The sequence below is a fragment of the Hirundo rustica genome, chromosome 1 (assembly GCF_015227805.2).
Source record: "Hirundo rustica isolate bHirRus1 chromosome 1, bHirRus1.pri.v3, whole genome shotgun sequence".
NCBI lineage: Eukaryota > Metazoa > Chordata > Aves > Passeriformes > Hirundinidae > Hirundo > Hirundo rustica.
This window is the reverse complement of record NC_053450.1, coordinates 118,462,036-118,485,598: the sequence shown is the minus strand read 5'-3', so window position 1 is coordinate 118,485,598 and position 23,563 is coordinate 118,462,036. Positions and strand designations below refer to the sequence as shown.

Below are 23,563 nucleotides of genomic sequence, written 5' to 3'. Positions count from 1 at the left end.
CAAGGAAGAACTTCTTTACTGTGTGGGTGACTGAACGCTAGAACAAATTTTTCAGTGGTTGTGGAATCTCCCTTCACCAGAGACACTCAAGAACCATCAGGATGCAGTCCTGTTCCATGTGCTCTAGGATGACCCCGCTTGCGTAGGGAGATTGGACCAGATGACCCACTATGTTCCTTTCTAACTGGACTCATTCTGTGATTCTGTATAAAAAACAGGTTTCCCTTTTCTTTTCATGATGATCTTGGCTAGTTATTCCCACATAAATCAGCTACCCTAGTGTTACTTCCAGCCTGCAGCAGAAAGATTTACTTTCAGACTCAAGCTAAAGTGGAAAGGATGGGTGTTTTCAGAGGAGCACTACAACCCAATGAAGTTAGAGGAAGGGCACAGTGTTACAAATGTGCATTTCTCCAAAACTGCATACGCAGTGTTTCTTGACACCTTTCAGCCTATAAACATATTTCGTGACAGTGTTGAACTGATTGCACCATTATTTACTGACACACCGTGGATGTCTCCTAACCAGCGGGTCATTGTGTGGTTTGTAGCCTCTACTGGAGAGACATTAGATCTTATCAGATCATTTCCAGCAAAAATGTGGTTACAAACTAACTGGATCTAAACATTGAAACACAAGGAAGAAACTGCTGAAGGCCATTTAGATTCATCCCAAAGTGTTCTCCCCTGAGGTCACAATCTCCCGGTAGATCCTAACCATTAATGTTCAAAAAATTCCAACCATAAATAAACAAGCTAAGCAAAAATACAAGCATCAGTCAAGCATTATAAAAACCACATTAATTTTAAAGCTTTACACTTTTTGACATTTAAAAAAGTCTTTGACCTGGCATATTCTGCAGTTGTATTTTTCTGATGGTTTTATAAAGGTCATGTTTATGGTATAATGAGCACAAATTTCCAACAGTTATTAATCAGAAGAACACTGTACTGCAAACAGATTTTCAAATAATTTTTTATTTTTATGAATATATTGAATGTGATGAATATATCATCAGCTTTAAAAGGGCCACTTTATATATATAGCGGAAGAAATAACTATTAACCTCTGGTGTCTTTACTTGAAATGAAACAAGTGTATGACTGAGACGAATATGTAACTAATGTCATGAAATGGACACACTCCCCTAGTAAACTCTATGAAGATAGTTCTGTGTAGCAATGCATCTTCTATTTAGAACTCATAATTCCATTTAGCATTGGTAATTTACTGGAAAGTGCTTTTACACATCTGTTACTGCATAGTACAAAGTAAGTGGAACTTAATCACAAGTTACTGCGTGTTTCCAGGGTACCACTTCACTCTTCTGCTAGCTGTCAAACCTCTGTTGCTTTATCGAATAATAGGATGATCAACTTCAGAAAGTGATGAAGTTAGGAAAAGGATGGCAAAATCCAAACCAAAAGAGCCAAGTCAAAGCTAGCTCCGCAGAGGGAATGGAAGGGAAGGAAGGAGAGAGGTACACCAAGAGAAAGTGACAGAAAATCTATGGTTTTAGAGCTGCACTTGGCTGTTTGTCTTAGGTAGCACAAAACAAGAGGCATAAAAATACCTCCATCAACCTATGCCAGTGTCACATAGCCTGGACCATGATTCCCTCACAATCACAGAATATCTAGGTTGGAAGAGACCTTCAAGATCATTGAGTCAAACCCATACCCTAACACCTCAACTAGATCATGGCATCGAGTGCCACATCCAGTCTTTTTTTAAACACGTCCAGGGATGGTGACTCCACCACCTCCCTGGGCAGACTATTCCAGTACTTTATCGCTCTTTCCCTGAAAAACTTTTTCCTAATATCCAACTTATATTTCCCTTGATGCAGCCTGAGACTGTGTCCTCTTGTTCTGTCAGTTGCTGTCTGAAGAAAGAGACCAACTCCCAGCTGTCTACAACCACCTTTAAGGAAGTTGTAGAGAGTGATAAGGTCACCTCTGAGTCTCCTTTTCTCCAGGCTAAACAACCCCAGCTCCCTCAGTTGTTCTTCATATGGCTTGTTTTCCAAGCCCCTCACCAGCTTCGTTGCCTCCTCTGGATGTGCTCAAGCGTCTCAACGTCCTTCCTAAACTGAGGGGCCCAGAACTGGACACAGCACTCAAGGTGTGGACTCACCAGTGCCGAGTACAGGGAAAGAATGTCTTTCCTGCTCCTGCTGGCCACACCATTCCTGATCCAGGCCAGGATGCCATTGGCCCTCTTGGCCACCTGGGCACACTGCTGGCTCATGTGCAGCTGCTGTCACCAGTACCCCCAGGTCCCTTTCCTCCTGGGCACTGTCCAGCCGCACCATCCCCAGCCTCCTGAATAAACTTCAAAGAGCTGCATACATAGGCCTACCTAGTGTGTATGTATGTGACAAAAATGCAAACTTTATTTCAATAAATCACATTTTTCATTTTTCTTTCCCATGCATAATAGCATAAATGATTGCACAATGCATCAGAAACTATCACAGTCTCAAAAGTTTTGATTCACAAAAAAGCCCCCAACAACTATTAGGTTTATGATCTTTCATAGGTAGGTAAAAGAATTAGTGGAAAAATTAGAACGGAACCAAAAGCACAGGATTTGCTAATGGATAGTGACCACTGCCACAGTAGATAGAAGTACATTTTACAGAACAGGCTCCTGAACAAAAAGAACTTTTCAGTTCATGGTGGTTTGAAAGATACTTGTTAAGATAAATTATAGGTCATATCATCAATTTTCCTGTATTCCTCTATTAAAAACACTTCAAATTATTTGGCTCAGGAACTTTTTCCAACAATGAAATGTCTTAATTCCACTCTGAATTAAATACCTGAAGTTCTTAAAGAAAATTAAACCAAAACAGCAAACACAAGTATCTTTCTTTCTCAGGATGCAAAGCCAGAAAAAAAGCCTATTAGTTCACATGGCCCAATTGTCTCTAAACCCCAACCCATTACTTTTCATAAAACTTTGCTATACTTTATTAAAAAGAAACAAGTTCAGTCCTCAGGAGATACAGCTGTTTGTGCAAAAAGTAAGAGCCTGAGGCTCTGTGACCAAGAGTTTCTGGAAAAATGAGTTGATGCAAAACTGTGTTTTTTTCTTAGCAGGCAACCCATGCTTTGTATCGAGAAGCAAAGAAAAAGCAGACACTGCTTGGCAGTTTGCTGTCCCCACAGAGACAGGGGAAGAGAGGGATAAAATATTTAGTTAACTGTTAAGTTTGACCCTTACTAGGACAGAATTTTATGTCATCTCAAATCACACATGCACTGTGTCAGCCATGACTATACCCTGGATTTTCATCAGCAGGCAATTAAAAAAAAAAAAAAGAATGTCAATTGTTGTACTGGGGAGAGAAAAATATCTGTATCTTCTGCTAAGTATCTGAGTACTTAAAGATTAGATTAGAGTCACTCCCCTCAGCATTAAGCAACAGAGATCAGCTTACATCTTAGTGGAACTGTGCCATCAGATGCTGTTTCTTGCCCCACTGCGGAAAAGTTCAGGTTCAAGTTGAACACTCACACAAGACAAAGCATGACCGCTAACAACAGAGCAGCCTTCCAGCATGAAGAGATGAGGAATTCACCAGGAATTTGCGGATCACTCCTGACTTGCTAGGAACCTTTTTGCTGTCTTGATAAACTGGTCAATCATTCTACATCTGTCTGAAAAAAGCTAGGGATGCAAATGGTCAACAGCTCTGCACTGAAGGACGGAGCTTTGAGTTCAGCAAGGGAAATACAAAAGGAGAGCTGTTGCTGATAGAGTACAAAGCCCTGAAGACAACGCTAAGGGCAAAGAGTTCACATCCAGTTTGGGAGAGGGAAAAGTGGAGGGGAAAGGAGGGGAAGTAAGACAGCAGAAGGCAAAACAAGACTGGAAATAAAAGAGTGAGATGCTGGAAATCAATGGGAGAAACTTGAATCTTGGCCAGAATCAATTAAACTGTTGTCTTCTGGAAATGCTATGTTCAGTCACAGATTTCATTTTAATAAAGTTTAAATAGGACATGTTATTAAGTGTGTTATAGCATACTTAAATAATAGTAATTGTGTAACTCCATTGTATCTACAAATTACATCTTTGCCAAACATTATTTAGTGCAATCACATGCTGCTCTTGAGCAATTCAAATTATTTCATTTTTTTTTTCCCTTTCTTAAACAGAGGTAAACAAGTTATATGATATGCTAGAACACAGTTAACACAGAATTATGTGTTAATTCACAGTATATCCTGGTAAGTAAATGTTTTTATCTCCATCAAAAAACTGGAATTGTGCTTCTACATGTATAACCACAATTTAAAAAAAAAAAAAAAAAAAAGGTACAAATTCCAAAGGACTGACTCCACTGCCCAATCAGTGTACCTTCATTCTCACTAACAGATCCCAGCCATGCCATGACCCATCTGCACCAGGGAAAACATAACAAAACAAACTATATTGAATTCTCTTTTATAAACTTTTATTCCCTGTCATAAAGGACCAGTTTGAAACCACATTTTAATAATCCTTGAATCAGGCTGTGAGTTTGCACATCCCACTGCAATGACAAAGTTACAGATAATTATCTATTCTTCTGTCCTAATTTGGTTGATGCTTTGCTTCGAGATGTGATTGCTTGTGGACAAGAGGAGAAAACTGCAAAAATTCAAGTTTTCTGCGTTGCAAACCCCTGTCAGAATTCATCTTCTCTTCAGATCTACATGGAAGCTACACTTTCACACAAGATGTAAAAACAAATTCTTTTAAAAGTTTCAAAAATTGAAAGAAATCAAGGTCTGTATTTTAATCAAAGTCCCATATTGAAGTCTGCTCTGTAAGTCCTCAGTGCCTCAGGGGAATGCCCCAATAGTTGGGCTGTTGACTAACCGGGGAGACTTGCACAATGATACCATTTTTAAGCAGTTTAGATTTGTGTAAATGTGTATTCACTTCACGGAGGAATTTAGCTTGTGTTTCCAGCAGCCCACAGAAAACCCTCGACCTCAGGGCTAGTGTTTTTCTGGGGAAGTGAATAAATTCTTTTACAGTGGAGAAGTTCTAACAAAATGGCTATTTATATAAAAGGACTATGAAAACTTCAGTTTTGGCAAGCTTATACCTGATGGAGCTGATTTAGGCAAATTTTCTGAGAGTTGGAATATGTGGCAGTTATTAGGTTGGCTGTCCTTCTTGACACTTGTGAAAATGTTGGCAGGTCTATTTTTCAAATCTCTACATAAAATATGCCTATAATTTAGAAAAAAAAAAATTCAAGCCAGTTGAATTATCTCCTGTCATTCTCTATAGGTGGGAGAAAAGCACTACTGCTTTTGCAGACAAGACACAAAGGACAAAAGAAATTTTTGTCCTATTTTCCAGAAAGACAGGCATGTCAAGCCCAATTTATCTAATCCATGACATGTTGGATGCTCCAGGCTGCATCTACGGAAATAGATAAAGGCTTGTCCTCCACAGATTTAATGAATGGGAATCCCTGCCCCTAGCTAATATAAATCGTTCTTGTTGGTGGATAATTCTATTGACTACAATCCAGTTGCATTTACACAAGTTCACATAAAAATTTTCTGTAAAGCAGCACAAACTGTGGGCCAAAAAATGCAAACCTAGTAGTATGTACATATTTTTTTAAGCTGTGTGAAGTTATGATTTTTCAGTTTTTTCCCTATCCTATCCTGATATTCCTTAAGTGCGTTTTACTATCATGTGGCATAAAATTATTCCATGAAAAATCTACATGGGATTATTCACTCTATTCAGAGCTTTTTCCTTATGCAAAAAGCAAAGAAATTTTTATAGGTTCTGACACATATTTTGCTATAATGTTTCCTGAACTGACCACACAGATTGTAGCGGTAAACAGAAGGCTCAGACCAGTATCGTCTGTATCTTAGTTGCCATGTCACATGGGCATAATTCTAAAAGGAAAAGAAACCCAACAAACCAACCAAACAAAAACTGCACAAGGAAAACCACCCCCTGCAGGGGTATGAAAGGTGGCGAGGAGCAGTGTGCATACCAATGCGCAGATTTCACTGCTGGCTAGGGATACCAAGGCACGGTCGAAGGGACAAATACTATTCATCTGCGTTTTTACATAGACCAGGAACAGCCTGAAACCTTCTCTAAAGAAAAAGAAATATGATGAACTCTCAAGTAATAGTACCTTTCCTGGTCTGCTCTTCAATCAGCCTGGCTATGTTCTGGTCCTCTATGAAGCCATTTTAACATTTTATAGCCCCTTTTCCAGGAACCAAACACAGAAAAATGTTATAAAACACTTAATTTAGAGAGAGCCATCTTGCTCATATAATCTCACTACTCAAAAGATTTACTTTTAGCCTTGTGTAACTATTAAAAATTAACTTTGTGTGTATCAAAAATCAAATCGGGCATTCACTGATTTTGCTCTTATAGTTATTAAGGGTGTATAATTCAGCATTTCTTGAGCTAACTCTAAATATATATTGAAACAGGCCTAGTATAAAAGCAACCCACCTCAAACATTTCAGTTTGTTGTAGTCAAAGACTATTTCTTATCTACCTCCTTCCTAAGGTGTTCAAAAAATCAAGCCTTGGGCATAAAGCACTAAAACTTACTCCACAGGGAAAAAAAAAAAAAAGGCTCAGTTGGCATATTTTATTTTATTTTTAAGGCTTTCTCTGTTGGAAAGACAAAATAAAATGAAAGACCTAACTTTGATTCTGTTGCACTATACAGTTACTTGGGAGATACTAAAGGAAATGTGGGTTTTTGAAAGGCATTTCTACCAAGCCTTAGAACCATGATAAAATAGACTACAGTACCAAGAGGAGAAAAATTCCAGTGTGCACTTTTTTGATAATCCACATAGATCAGAAGGATCAGGATCTTGCAGCTTCACAATTTTAAGTCTATCTATTATAATTCCAGATGTTGTTGAGTATGCTATAGGTGTGTGTATATATATATATGTGTGTGCGTGTGTGTGTGTGCGCTCTGATTCATGTTAAGTCATTGCATTACTTTGCTTCAATTATATGGAATGAAGACCTAATCAAATGGAACTTTTTTGCATCACAACATTTGACACATTTCTAATTTTTTTTTTTACTTTTTCACATTAAAATAGAAAAGTAATGCCTCAATTTAGTCAACAGACTTTTATCTAATTGAGTTTTGTGTCGAGTGTTTCAGGTATTTCTCAATACAGTTTTATGACTTGAGATGAGCAAGTCACCCCCTCTACAAAAAACAGAAACCTCTGAATTTTAATGAATTTGGGATATTAATCTGACAAGAAGAACCTTACAAATCCTAGCAAGCAAGAAGGACAATGCAAGAACAAAGAGCCTTTAGCAGAACCATGTGTTGACAAGCTAGATCCCTCCTCCCATCCTCCCACTCCCCTGCTAAGGAGTGAAGGGAGCCTCACATACTGTAATCATCTTTGCTTTCTATAAGAGGTAATCCTACAATACACTTCCAAGAATGAAATTATATTAAACCAGTGAAGTGAGCCAACCAATTCTCAGATTGCTACAGAAATGCAAGGGCTTGCTAAGCCACAGAGAAACCTCAATCCTACAAATACTTTCGCACATATTTGACTGTTCCAATCTCTCATATCAGTGAAACAACATCAGAAAAGTTAATTAGTTTTTAATTCAGATGTGAATGCAGGTGTGGGATCTGTCTCTTATTTGTGTGATTCCATCTGACTAAACATTCAAAATGTTCTGTAACAATGAGCTTTAAACAAAGAGATCTGCTATTCTACTAAAAAGGAATTCAAAATTTACCAAGGGTGCTGAATTTGAAGGATGAATCAAAACCCCAAATACTCAACCACATCACTATATACAAGAGAATTTGCTTGTATAATCCAGAATTTGACACTGTTTTCATTAAAAACAAAACAAACCCACAAAGTACCAAGATACAGAAGAGACATGCATGATGAAACTATAAACATCAGATGAAAATGAAGATACTCTAAGTATATTGCCAAAGATCCAAGACATCCATCTCTTCTTTCTGACATTATTAAAAAAAATTAACATGATTCCTGTAGCAAAACCACATTTCCTGTATCTAGAAATGGACTAAAATCTCCCATTATCTTACTAAAAAAGACAGTGTGTTGAGAAGAAGAAGCCTATGTCTCCATATGATTCCAGTGGCTTAAGGAGAGTTACAATGGGTATTAGTTTGAGCTGAACTACTAAAGGACAATTATTGCAGCACACCGAATCTGCTTAATTAGAGGTATCAATTCAAGTAATGGGGCAATTTTGCATGCAAGCCTCTAAGAAACCTGAAACCAAACACAGCTTGCTTGTATAAGGGTTGCATTCCAGAGCTTAAGCTCAAGCCAATTTTACAGATCTGGAGTTGCAACTAAACATAAATCACCTGATTCACAGAAGAATGTTTTGGGCGTGTTAACCTGAAACACTGAGAAAATTTCAGCAATGTTGGCCAAACCATGACAAAATGTAAGATCTGCACAAACTTCTTCAGTCTTAAACCACTGATGCTGGCGCAGTTCTGTTGTCTACATATCTGCATTAGGCTGGGACCTTCTGCTTCTCTGAAGCTGAACACAGGGTATCTGTAGCTTTACAAATCTGTTGCCTTTGTTTCTGCTTTACAGAAAGACTTGATTTATTATCTAAGAAAAGACTCCCCAAACCTGTATTTCTGGCTATTCTGTTTCACTTGGACTTGGGCAGTATATGCAGTATTCTTGTCTAAATATAGATAAAATTTAAATGGGGAGTGGTAGGATTTCTTTATTACACTCTTCAGACAGCTAAATTATACTTAAAATACACTGACAAAACCTAGAGCACAGACATCGTGTTGCTAAGTAGTTCTGTTGCTATCACATGGCAAAAAAAAATTACATTTTATTTCTCACTTAACTGACCATTTAAGTTCACAGAAAGCATCAAATGACCCAGGCGCTCAGCTACATGAGCATTTACATTTCCAAAAGTTGCGAAAGTAAAATAAATATCTGTGTCCAAGGTCAACCACCAACTGTATTAACAGAACTCTTATGAAGTTCCTGAAGTTGCATGTAGAAAAACATTGCAGCAGGGATACAAAATAAAGCAATGTGGAGTTCATCTTTAGGTTGCTACACCAGGCACTTTTCAGCATATTTTTGTAGAGCATTGCCAAGACCAGGGCTGGTCATGCTACTAAATTGATAAAGTCAGACTACCAAGACTGGTGGTAACCTAAGAACAGCAAAAAAAGATTGAAAAATGTCAGTGTGATTCAGTGTCTGACAGCCTGAAGTAAATAGACCACTTGCTGAGAATTTGGTTCCCACCAAATATCCTTTCCTTGCATTTATTAGACCCTTCAGTGTCTCTCTACAACTTTCTCTGCAGATGTAAGCAAGTTGGTTTTAGCCCCCCACCAAAAAAACAACAACAAAAAAACCCCCCACAAAAACTAGAAAGCCCCTTGTATCATGTTTACCATCTCACATTAATTGAGGATTCTTTCTGCTCACTGAAAGTTAGGAAAAGTTGGCACGAGTTATTTCTTAGAGCTATCACACACTGAAAAAACCCATGTAAAGCAGTAAATGCACATACACACCCAAGGGGACTAGAAATTAAATCTTTTTCATGGAAATAAATTTTTGAGAATATTTTAAGTTCATGCTCTTGGTCCAACAGAATGGGCAGTGGCCTCTTATTGGACATGGCTTAGTATGAGGTTTTATGTATTTCCCCCTAAAATTCACTCTAAATTTCAAATTTGCTATATATTGTAGTAGTATGTTATTTGGCCTTTCCAAAACAACACATTCAAAAAGTCAAACCAACCTTCTAATTACAAATTATAGTTTCCTTGTCACTAGAAACTGTTATCCATATACAATTCTAATACATGTCCATTCAGTAGCTCCAGATGCACAACTGCAAATGTCAAAATCCTGCAGACTAGAAATGAACTTCTCCCACATGCAGCTTTTTCTGGCTGAGCTACAACCCACAGCAATGATAGCTTGATACAATTTGTGGTCAGAAACTTAAACAGAGCTGTATGATGCTCTAAGAAAAATGTTAAGCCTCCTCTGCTAGTGAGGGGGTGGAGGGTGAGGGAGGTGGGGAAGATAAGAAACCCCAGACTTTTCCTATTACTGCTCTTCTGCTTAACCAATGTAGTCTGTTTGATGCCATCATGTTAACTGAAGGAGAATCACCACAAGCTACTAAACTATTCATTGAATTATCTCAATCTTTTTTACCGATATTGCCAATAATGTGCGTTAATGAGGCAAAAAAGACATCCGAGTTCAACAAGGCATTGGAGTGGTTTCCCTCAGGAAACTAAATACACTAAAATAAAAGTAGGATGATTGTGAATTAAGAGATACTCTAAAGTAACCAGGAAAGCTGGTAAGGCACCATCCTACACACATAGATGAATTCCTTGCAAATGTAAACCTAAGAGGGGATTGTTTTGGGCCTAGGAGCGGCTAGAACTAAATAGTCCAGTTGACTTAAGAATGTCACATTATCCTTATTGGCATAGATGACTTGGTAATGGTAATTAATTAGAACAATAATTCTTTTACTTGCTTGCAGTAGAAAGCTGTATGCTAAACTTATAGAAAAGAGATTTGTGCTTTTAAAACACTTCTAGGGGGGAGGGGAGGGGAGAGAAAAAAAAAAGAGAGAAAAAAAAAAGAGTAACTTTCATTGCCTGAAATTCCATTCCTGAGCCTTTCTGTGGAAACCATCGAAGCTGAGGTGGACAAGGGAATGATGGAGTCTTGCCCCACAGGTGTTCAGATCTCCTTTAGCATGGCAAGACCTGCAGCATCATGTTCCCCCCTGCAGATGCATCACCCAAAGGTCAGGGTCCCCACATGAGGCAAATGCAACTGAGATTATCCAACCACCCAAGCTCATATTTGCATCACATTCATTGCCCATTTTGGCAAAGGTACAGGGAACAGCTACTTAAAGTGGATCTGCAACCCAAACAACTAAATCTTTCACCATCACTGGATCATGTTGCCTCCACCCCAGATCTGCTGCCCAACCTGCTGCCAGAATTTGCCTACACTGCTGATGATCAGTTTTAAGATTTTAAAGAGCATTTAACTCACATTTTAAGTGATTGGAGACATTAAACACAACCGTCACAAATACGCCTTAATTAGAATACGCCTAGTTTAATATTTCTAGCACAGCTGAAACTCTGACTTTTCTGGGGGCCATGGAACTTTCCCAGGATGTTAGGTCCAGTAAATGAAATTGAGTTCAAGCAAATCTGTTAGCACAGTCCAACACTTTGCACAGTTCATTACAAATAATAATTACTTTCTGAAACTTCCTCCTTCCCTATGAACAGATCTGACTCAGTAAAAGCAGTATCAGTGAGGAAAGCTCATTTCTTTCTGAAAGATCCTTGAACTTGCAAGAGCTTTTTTTGATACCTGCTAGCAGTTGCCATATTTACATTATACCAACAGTTTTCAAAAGCTGCCCAACTTCTTTCAGACAAACCATCAATATTACCTTAACTAATTTACCACCACAATTGGCTCTCTACATTATTTGCTAGAACAGAATCTGGCTACAGAGACAAGAAAAACTTGCAAAACTGGAAATATGCCCATCACAGGCACCTCACAAGGATTTCTTAAAAGATTAACTTATTTATTATGGTAAACATTCTCTGACAGCATTAACCATCTATTGCTGTGAGCATCTAGGAAGGGCTAACAATTTATAATTGCCATTATTTCTTCTTATCTTTGTGATTTGGAAGATATTAGCTCAGCTGGAGTCTCTCCAGCAGATATTTGATATAAAATATTCATAATTCATTTGACTATATACTGAGGTCAGATGGCAATATTTCTGTTTGCGGATGAATTTAAAGTGAGCTTTGTACTGCTGAAAATGTGCCGACATAGCTTTTAACATAAGAAACCCTCCTAAAATAAATTACAATAAAGTATCATGCAATTTTTATCTTTGTGAACGTTCCTGTGAAGAAATGTTCCTACTGTAAGTGCACAAAAAACTTATACAAATCACATAAACATTGTTAGAATAAACAGAGGGATATTTTAGGAGTATTCATTTTTTTTTTTTTTTTCAATGTTAAGTATTGTCAAAGACTGCCTACCTGTGACAGTTCTGTTCTGGTTTTCATCACTACACTGAATTTTTAGTATTTCATTTAGCTTTTTTTTTTTTTTTTTTTTTTTTTTTTTTTTTTTTTTTTTAAATAGGGCAGGGGATCATAAAAAGTAAAAATAAAAAAATACATTAATATTCTACACATCTGCATTTTCTTCCTGAAATCTGTGGAGTTTTCTGGGTTCACAGTGACATAAAGCATAATTTTTCATGGCCTTCTGAATGCTAATTTCAGACTATTTAATTTTTTTTTTTTTTCTTCCCTGCGTGTTGATGATAGGATGTGATGACAATTTTGCTCCATTACGGCGAAATGGAGCAGTTTTGTTTGGTCATCTTGGAGCGCTTGTGAAGGGTGGTGATGCCAGTACCATTTTGCTGCAGCAAATGCAAATGCACCCCAATTTACCTGCTGCCTTTCTTTGCCAACAGTCTACATACATTTCACACACTCTAAGTCTTTCCACAATCACATTTTGATTGTATCTACATTGCTAGAGACATTTGCAGCATTGTTTTGGTTGGTTTTTTATGTGTTTTTGGTCTTTCTGTGTTTGTTTATTACATTCAGTAAGTTCATTCACATGAAGTAGCATATCTGTGGGTGCATATGGGTAGTAATATCCTTCTTCAGGGCCACTGATTCTTCAGCCTTGAAAACCTGCATGTTTTCATTGCACACATCGTTAGAGTGTGCAGAGCTAAATGTTAATATGGATGGGCTGCTAATTAGCATTGAGTAGGTTTGTCAGCTACACCTGTAAGAATACATCTTTTACGTTGGGGGAAAGAAAAAAGAAAAAAAAAAAAGAAAAAAGGGAAAAAAACATTAGGAATTTATAATTGTAGTGAAAATTTTTACCTCAATCCAATTGAAGGGAAATACAAAAGTTATTTCAAAATGTTCCTTAATGAAGAAATAATGGGGAGAGAAAAATCACACCATGTACACCAAAGTAATTTCCAAGTACTCAGGGCTATTAAGATTTAAGCCTAAGAATATAAATGTATTATTAGGAGGATGTTGCAACTGCCCTAGCATTGCATGTGGAAAGGAGGACCAAACAACCAATTTTACAAAGCAGACAGACTGTGGTCAGGATTGGCGAGACAAATGTTTGTAAATGATTACATCACGTCTTGAGTGCTGAAATCATGTAAGAATACTAGAAATAATACAGTCCAGTGGCTTTATAGTACCCATGTTCATGTGTCTACCATCCCCTCAGTCAGGAGGAGACAAAAAGCAAAAGGATTTAAATATATCCTTACATATGCAAACACAATTTTTTTTACTGCCTGTTTGGTGTGTTAGAATTTGTCCTTTACAAACACAGTAATTGGAAAGTTAAATAGGAGATTATATAAAGTTTTACGTATGTCCACAAAGTTATTACTTTTTTCTATGTTACCTAAAAGCAGACAAGACATGCAACTTCCACTGTGGAAAAATTTGCTGCTTACTGTAGCACAACTTACCAGCAATAATAGACAAACAAACAGTGTGCTTGCTACATTATAGTCACATATCCAGCAAACTGAATGCACCTGTTACATTGCTGGTTTTGACAGGAGGTGAGTGGATTTGCTATCACCGGTAAATACCAGCAAACAAAACCTAATTTGCTAAACATTGCACTATAGAGACAGCAGACCCTCAGGTCACTACTGAAAAATTACTTGGCTTAGTAAAAAGAGCACTGATATTCCTTGCAGTGCCAAGACTGCCTTCCTCTCCACCTGCTCCTTCCTTTTTCATTCACAGTTGCAGATCTGGTCAAGGTTCTGTGTTTTTTGACTTGGTTGTCTGTGTTTGCTTGTTTTTTTCATCCAGTATTGATCCTTAACGCAATGATGGGTAACAATATTGGAAAACACAGCCATTATCTCCCTCTATCTTCATAACTTACTACACACCATAGTAAGCAAACCGAGTAAACAAGGTCAACAAGAACAAAAGAAGCTGAGAAAATTTTCATGGCTGTCATTTGAATGAATTGTCCATCTGCTTTTTCAATTACAGCATAAAAGTAAATAAATAAGAGAACCACTGAGAAGCAATACTCAAAGAGAAAATTAAGCCTAGCTTTTTTCTTTTGTTCTCAAGAAAGCAGTTTTTATATTCAGAGGTGGCTTTCTAGCATAAACCTGCTTTTTAGGTTCTATCTTGTTTTCTGATGGAATGAATTGGGGAAGAGACTGTTGGTTTGCATTGTAATAAAGAGAACACATAACCAACATACAGTATAAAAATTACCAGCATGAGCCAAAGCCCTTTGAGACCCTAAGCATATGCTAAAATTTCAAACAGCCATGCCCAGAGTTAGCAGACACTCACAGTCAATCTCATTTTTGTATCTCCTGTTAACTGCTTCAGAGATGAAGATACTATACATTATCAAACCCCAGGAGCTTTTCAAGCTTTACTTGAAAAGCAAGTGGTACATTATGATTTTAAATTCTGAAACCTGCCGGGACTACAAAACAGCGTAAATTAGTTGACTTGGTAAAAGAGCCAGGACCTTACCCCATAGTGATGAAAGAATTTCTCATGATTTCCAAACAACTGGTTCAGCCAGTCAGCGGAGGTATAAAAAAAAATAAACAGATTGGTCCAACCCTACCTTTTTAAAATAGATGGCAGGGGAGGGATATAATGAAAAAAGGAGAGGGGGGAAAAAAAAAACCCAACAAAAAAACCACAACAAAACCAAAACAAAACAAAAACAACAACAACAAAAAAACACAAAACAAAACAAAACAAACACCAAACCACCAGAGGAAGAAAAAATACTTTTGTTTAAACACCAGTTAAGGACTTAAACTGCCTCACCATTTTTTCAAATCTGAAGAATTTTTAAATGGATATTATTTTAAGCATCAAAAGAGACAGAACTGTATTATCACAGATGTTAACAAGAGACAAGCGTGCACAGTACATGAACTTTCATAAGAGCCTCCCTTACAATTACAGTCTGAAATTACAGTTGTGTTTTCGTATTTTACATTTGATCCAGACCCCTGCCAACCACTTTAAGCTGTCATACCACACCTAAGATTGCAGCAACTCTTTATGGTGTGTATGCACACAGAAAAAAAAATTGTCTGAGAGGAACATGATGGTGAGCATGAGTCTGATGAGCTGAAGGACGTGGTCAACAAAATGAGCAAGAAGGTCTAAGCATATGAGCATATGAGTCAGTAATGCAGCTTCATGTATTGGATTTTTCAGCCCTGAGTAGATTTCTCAAAGAAGTGTTGCTGAAATATCTGAGCATACAGGCTGACCTACAGAATGTGGTTTTGCCATATAATGACTTAGCCCTACAATAGAGAGAAGCTTCTTCCCACTTTCATCCCCAGCAATTTAATTCAAGTGCAATCTCGGCCACTTCAAGCTTTGGCATTTCTCTTTTGCTGCATTTTCTCTGAATGTTACCAATCATCTATGCAATTTCAGCTGCAAAACTAATCTTTGCAGTATATTACATGTAATATCTCCTTTTTAAAAACTGAAGCCCTTATGACCTCTATTGTATTTCAAGAACTTTTCATGATCTAACGGCAAATTGAAATATTTCCTTTTCTCAGCCCAAATATATTTCTCCTTTTTCAAATACCACCATCTTCTTTAGTGCAATCAGAGGCAAAATTTTTAAAGGGTTTCCTGTAACCCGATTAACATTTTTGTAATTGCAAGAATTTCTGGAATTGCCACTAGATTATGAAACAAAATCAAAATAACATGGAAGGATATTTGCACACAGGCTTAGAGACATATCAGCCATATGATTCTAATATAAAACAGTTAAAGGCTCTCATTATTTTAAAATATTCTGTAAAAATTTATGTGTTGCCTTTAAGGGAAAAAAAAAAAAAAAGGGAAAACAGACATATAATATCAAAATGAAAATGTTAAAAATCTGGTTTCTTAATTTCATTTCTTAACAGAAGAAAGACATTTGTTGAGAAGGAATGTAGGATTAGATTCTACAATCATCCCAGTTAAAATATGCACAGACACACATCCACATGAGCACGTGAGCGCACACACACTTTGTTAAAGGACCTTCAGCTGAAGCAACTGTGATCTAATCTTCTCTAATGAAGCAGGAAGACACTGATTCCAATTTTGGGTTTGGAGCAATTCTGTCACCCACAAGAAAAGTTGCACTTGGAATGACTTTTTTTTTTTGTCTCTGAAATGGCAAAAGGCCCTTTCATTTAAGGTAACATACTGGATATATTTAGGGGCATTTCAAATGTGCACCCTTTTAGTTTCTGTTACCGTAATCTAGCACAGAGCACTTTCTGTAAGTTCAAACAGGATTTTATTTTTTATTGTTATTATGTATACATGCATTAATGATTATTCTGTGCTTCAAGATATGAACTTCACTGCCCAGGAGGCTGTAATGTTCCGAATATAAACATCAGGCTCCTGCAGTTTTCAAGATCCTATACATTGGCTTGCTCAGCTGAATTCTTCCGTCACACACAGCATCCATTATATATTAACTACACTTTCATATTGCAGATGGCTGGTGATAAAACACAGTCAGTTATCCAGTATCGCTGCTTCTCAAGACATTTTAAAAGAACAGCCTTATCAACAACGATTCATCCAGACTTAAATGAAAACAGAAATGGTACTAAAGGCCTCCACAGTGTCTAACCTAGAAGGAACTGTAAACCTCCTAAAAACAAACCAGTAACAATCAAATATTTTCATTGAAACAAAACAAAACAAAAATAAACCCTTTTCTAGCAGTTGGTCAGTTGGCTTGTAAAATGTGTGTTTTCTTTAAAGAGGTGATGAGATTTGGGGCGTGGGGAGGATATTCTTTTTATTCCATGACTCATCCAGCATGAATCTCTTAAAGAAAGTGTTCCAGAAATAAAAAGTGATATTCAGGATAGTAGCACGTATGCAGATAAACTACTACATTCTGCAACATTGACTGAAAAAACTCCAGTGAAATTTAAAACAGCCACCATACAAACAGAAATGTTATGGCATTTTCAGGCAAAAATTATTTGTTTGTTTCCCTTAATGTTATATACAGTAATTTCCATGCCAATATATTAATTTCCTGTATAATGTGAAACATTGAGAACAGAAGTTATTTAAAACAGTAATAGGTTCAGAGGAGGCAGGGAGGGAAGCGGTAAAAAAAAAAAAAAAAAAAAAAAGGTAAATTTTCCTTTTTCCCTTCTCCCTTTTCTTTGTAAATTTTAATTCTAGAGGTTTTTTTGGGGGTTGTGCCTCTTCAATAAGGCCAAAGTATGGGGGCAGTGATCTTTTTGGGTGCTGGGGGGTGAAGGACTTGCTTCACTCTCGGTCCCAGCCAGGTTCCCCGAGCCCGCAGGACCCGTGCTCACTGTCCCAGAACTGCAATATCACTGCGGCGTTTCCTCCGGCTCGACGGCCATGGTGCGTGGAGCGGTGCAGGACTCACAGCAGCAGCTCTGCCCCTTGCCCTGGCCAAGAGCACGTCCCACCTGCCCCAACCAGACTGGCCACCCGAGCACCAGGGCAGCGCTCCAGGACAAGCCAGCTCCCGCGGCCGCCCGCGCTGCCAGGCCCAGGAAGGCGCAGCCATGGCCAGGTGACCAAGCCAAGGCGACAGCAGCCACTGGGGCCTTTTAAGGTAGAGGCTGTGACCATTGGCACAATTGAGCCCTCACATTGAGTAGGACTAGGGGAGGCTCCCCCTCATCAGCGTGCAACATCAGCGCTGTGGCACCGAGAGCCACCCACCGTTCCTCCTCTCGGAACTGCTGAGAATGGTCACAGCTGACTTCTCTCTTATGCTAAATTATTAACTCGGCGATAAATACAGGCGAAAGTTGCTCTGAGGTACGTATGTATGTTCTGAAGTGCAAAACGTCTCCGTATGATAACACTTAACAGAAATTTATTATTTTCATTGGCTTTTGGCTTACTCTATAAGCACACTACATAATTTTGTAGGATTTTTATTACTATTATTATTACAATTCCATATTCCTATTCAACCTGAAATGATGAATGTAAAATCAATACAATAAGTAACAAATGTATCCACGGTGACCAAACAGCAAACTCAAAAGCACAGCACGGTGAGTGAAAATTAGCAGTTCTTAAAACAACTACATCACAATTCAGCTGCAATGTAAAAGAAAGGCTCATGAATTTAGAAGGGTTACAGCGAGTTTAATTATTTGAAGGCTCAGCTCAAATAGTAAAATATACATAGTAGGATGTAAGATAAAGGTAGAGTATCTTCTTGGATGCTACAGCTTTAAAGAAAGAGAGAAACAAGACTACAAATTCCTGAATTTATCAACTTCTCTCTCTGATAGTTAAAAACCTCCCTTCACCCATTAACACTTGCTCTATAACAATAATACTGTCAGAGGGATAGGTCTTACTTTCCCTGGTGATTATTTTCAGTATTTATTTCAGCCTTAATACTGCACATACGCATTCCCACTATGCCACCTTACATCAGCAGCAATTAGACAAGAAGGCCCAGAAAAACAAACAAGATGCATACATACAGAAATGTTTTATTTTTCTTCCCTTTCTGTACGTATGTGGCCCAATAATTGCATGTATGGATTAAAAAAAACCCAAAAAAACAACAAACCAACCCACCCCCCCCAAACCACTACATAATTATTTATTAATATTTAAAGGAAAATATCTTTTTTTTTTTCCTTAGAAAAAATAAAATTCCAATATTGTCTATATGATGGATATAGCAATTTGAAATCAAAGTAGGTGCACAATGTACACAGTCAAGCTCTCATCTGGCTCAGTGCAATACTGCTTTGTGCAGTAACAGGGACAGGTGAGATTACAGATGTTCTGGGTTCTCATTGACAGCGCAAGAAAATAGCCAAAATAGCAAGAAAATACCCAGAATAACCACAGGTAAACATTATCCCCCAGCTCATGCTTTCTTATGCAAAAGACAGGAACAAGAACATTCCTTTAAAACTTAATATTGAAGGAAACTTCAGACTGAGCACAGCAGACACAGAACCCGCGCCTAGCAGAAACTTTCAGCTCTGCTTTCAGAAGTGAAATTTCCTACAGAGCAGAGAGCAAGCACAATACACATTTCTCCATTTAAAAACTTGTGTTGCACCAGAAAAGAAGTAAGCATATGATACAGCGATTTTTATTTTTTCAAAATAACACAGAAAAAAGTTTGACCACCATTACATGTCATTGAAAATTCTAGACAGGAAAAAAAATTAAATACCATGCAGCTAACATATACCTAATGCCCTAACTCTATAACTTCAGGAAACTGCTACTTCTAACCCCACACAAGAAAAACTGATTAAAAAAAAAAAAAATAGGCTTGCAATGTTGTTAAAGATAGAAAAGTACCAGAAAGAAATTAATAGGAAATTAACCTGACTTTTTTAATGGTGAAGAGACTTAATCTAAATTACTCAAACCTAAAACCATAATGTTTACCTATTCTTCCTCAGCCTTTTGAAAATTTATCTTTGAAAGGGACGCTGAACAGGTCTGACAACTCAACCAATTTGTATATTTTTTCTGCTAGGACAGTTTATATCTAAATCTATTGGCTTTCATAACTAATGTATTTCACCATTACAGAGAAATCACACACACATATACACAGTCTTTCACAGTCTTTACCTTTATGAAAATAAAAAGGTAGTGCTTAGCATTGTACAAGACATAGTACTTTCTTGACAGGTCTGAGAATATTATAAAAGTTCTTCCCTTAAAGCTTGAAGTGAACTCCTGATTCAATATTTAATGAAACTGAGAAAGCTGCTGAATGTCCCAGAAATCCTCCAACTCCCTGCTCTCTGTTCATTCTAAGTATTATGCTGCTATAAATTAACAGTGAGACTAGATGAGATTTCAAGCAGTCAAGAATAGCATTTTTCTGACACAACACCAAATTCTCTATTTTATTTTTCTTTGCTGTTTAAGAGCACTAACTTGCAGCATTATTTTGCAATCATACATCCCAGCCCAGTACTGCAGCACTACATTGCTTAGACATAGCTCTACACTCCAGCATGTTTTCGGGGTATGCAGCCAGCTCAGCTGTAAGCTGAAGGAAGATTTCCATCAAGCAACAAAACTAAAATCTGCACAAATATTTAACAGCTCCAAGACCTCTAAAGGCTTAAAATATGCATTTTGTAGCATGCTTGGAGCCAACTCCATACCAGCGATGTGCACAATGCAGAGTACTCAGCAGTCGCAGCACTGCAAATAAACGTTGTTTTGCCTTTGTACCTTTGAATTCTTCAAACTAAAAGCTGAATGAAATACTGAGGTTCACTGTGCCTCCCCAGCACTGACAGTGCAGTAGCAGCTCGTCCTTTACATTAAGTTCGTCTAAAACTTCCCAAGCTTCACAAGCATTTCTCATCCCCTCACGGCAGATGAAACACAAGTTCATTTAAAACAAACCTAGCACGAGTTCATCTTATCTAGCTTGTTTTTCAAACCGCTAGAACTACGCAGTAGCCCACTCAAACAGAAAATTTCCCAGACAATGGAATCCTTTCAAACTGCACAGCCGGCAGGATTCCCCAGTTGTCAGTTTTAGGTGCGTGCCAGCACAAAATGTTCTTGAGCCCAAAATCTGTAATAATCACTCCTATTGATAATGTGAGCAGAAGCAGAATTACATCACGGTTAACACTTACCAAAATACATTATGTTTCTCATTAATCATGCAGTCAGGATCCCACCGCTGTGTATTCAGCATTAGCTCCTGCACAGAGCTGACATGTAAAACAGAGCTTTTTCATTCTACATTATGTGGAAATTTCCCAGCACGAGAAGCATGAGAGAGCTGTGTGCCTCCTCAGGATGAGCGCTTTGCAGGCAGTCTTATCCCTGATACAATCCCTGTCTGATTTAGCGTTTACTCCGGCTGCATGCTGCACTGCCCATTCTTACTGTAATCTGACTCCTCCTTCTGATGTCCTTGCTGTGCTTGTGACATCAGGACTGAGTACTACAAACAGATCTTTTCTTTAACGGGCTCCAACAACATGCTCTCATATCCTGGTTAACCTAACTCTGGTTTGGACAAAAAAAAATAAGCCCTTCTAAAATTGTACAGGCTTTTTTTTTTTTTTTTTTTTTTTTTCCCTTGGCAGTAAATGCGTTTAGTGACATAACGTGCTCAATTACATAATAGATGGGAAAGACAAAGCATACATTGTTAGTGTATTTTTCTTTGAAGGGCAAGCTCCAGGAGAAGCTTTGAGTGCCTCAATACCCCTACTTCAATAGAAAATATAGATGCCTGGCACTCTGCAAGATCAAGTACCCCTAAGACTTTTTTTTTTTTTTTTTCTTTTTAAATCAATAGTTCCACTTCAATAAACTTCAAAATTTCAATCCAAATATTGGATAAAGACAAGTCTGTTTCTATTTTTAAATTCTATTTTTAAAAAGCAACTGTCAAATAGGTAGTTCAATTTCAATACAGCTGAACCAATTTTTTTAAACTACAATTTTTTCACCTGAATAACAAAGCGTGAGGACAGGAGATATACAACAACGAGGATCTGTAATGGAGTTTACAACCTTTCACCCTCCAGGTCTCTAGTTGCTTTCTGGCGCAGGCTGATAAGTTATTAGCAGCTGGTAGGTATTCTATTGTTTTGCAGCAAATGGAGTCCTCCTAAGTTTGTTGTAAATAGGTCCTCACACAATCCCTGCTGCTATACGAACTAGTAGCAGCTTCTTAGAGGAAGAAAGACCAAAGAAACACCAAAATACTGTCCACCATGTACATGTAGTGCCTCAGGATGGATCCAACAACACCAGTGCGGCAGTGTGGTGAAGACAACGCGGTCTGTATTCATGCACATACGTCTCTTCTCTGAATCAATAGAGGACATTGGTTTCCTGCTGTCAGTCTGGCATGTATCAGTGATAATACACTTATAAAGGTAAAAAATAATGGGCAGTATGCTGAAGCGTTTATTTCATTATAATAGGATCTAATGGCATGAATGCTTTCATTCTACAGGAAAGAGGATGACAGGTATAATTCATTTAAAGCTCCACTTCTTATTTGTGAAACCACCACACGATAAGTACTATTTCATGAGGTCCAATCACTTCGGGCAAAATTATCGCAGCAGCACAGGAGCCAAGGAATGCTCCAGTTGTGGCAGCAGAGGTAAGAGCCCTGGTGTAGAGTGCTGATATGCATCTCGCAGCAAGAGTCCTCTGCAGCATTGCCCTCACAAGGTTTCATGCTACCTGTACAAATGTTACTGAGATTAAACACTGACAAGGAACTGGGGCACCAATTTCAGTCCTGTCCCTCACCAGCAGTCCCACAGCTATTCATGTCTGATACCTAGCCTTTCTCAGTGCCCTTTCTCATCTCAACTGCCCCTAGCAAGAGGCAAGCCCTGAAACGAGAGATCCATGGTACACATAAACTCCAAAATTAGCTTTGCCTCACAACTGGAAAGCACAGAGTGCAGGAGTGCACTTTGAGGCCACAGTGAACAACAGAGGAAGATCAAAACTTCTTGTGTGGGTCAAACTGACCAACAATGTAAATTAAGCAAATATTAAATCACAGGGAAGAAATGCTGTCTAAAAATCCCTGGAGGGAAAAAAAAAAAAAAAAGCTGTCCAGAAATACTAACCTAAGTTTCAACTACACAGTGTGAACAGCAAGTAACAGAGGGTATTCACGGCATGTTCCTTTCTTTTATTTCATCATTACAATGTTAATTCACTTCTACAATACAGGGAAGGACGCCTCACTATAGGGAAAAATACCATCCTCAAAGACTGGTTTAAAATATCTCAGCTGAAACACCCTAATGCTCTCTGAGCAGTGGGTATAGGCTACTATCAGGAACCTTCTGCAGCACAAGCATTCCCTCCTCTCCCTTCACGGAGGGTAAAAGCTCAGAGAATCAATTCTCTGTGAAATCCTTCAGCTCCTTTTCCAGCTCTGAAGTGCTTTTGCAGAGGCACTGCGTGACGTCCTTTAAGACAGTCTGCACCCAGGCACAGCATTTGCCTGTTAAGCTGTGTTTACCCTATCACAGAAAAAAAGGCTTGGGGTTATTCTGCCAGGAATCAAATTCTGCAAGATGCAGGCTAACTCTGGTCTCAGTGTTCCACCAAGCCACTATGCGTCCTGATTCATGCCATGGGTACAGAAGTCTCCTGTCTGTGTAGATGCGCTATTAGTGCTCAGGCAAGGACCATGCTGCCTTTAAACACCCCTTCTTGAAATGGCTGTTGTGTTACAATACCTGTACCAGAGTTTGGTGGTGTCTGATGGCAGGTCACATCCTCAGGAAATGGAAACACAAAAGTGCCCCGTGTTCTGACTGACACATTCTCTACTACTTGGTTCTGCA

At 38.2% G+C, this 23,563-nt stretch overlaps 1 protein-coding gene across 10 annotated transcripts in view; it reads right to left on the bottom strand.

The window, feature by feature from the left end:
* Positions 1 to 23,563, bottom strand: part of ZNF385D (zinc finger protein 385D) — a 423,031-nt gene that overhangs the window by 146,519 nt on the left and 252,949 nt on the right. Inside the window, exon 1 of one of the 10 annotated variants that reach the window (XM_040064809.1) lies at positions 20,861 to 21,222. The exons of the other annotated variants lie outside the window; for them this stretch is intronic. Within the exon in view, the coding sequence (XP_039920743.1) occupies positions 20,861 to 20,882 (22 nt within the window). The 5' untranslated portion in view covers positions 20,883 to 21,222. Of the gene's footprint in view, positions 1 to 20,860; positions 21,223 to 23,563 lie in introns of those variants that run through there. 10 annotated transcript variants of the gene reach the window in all.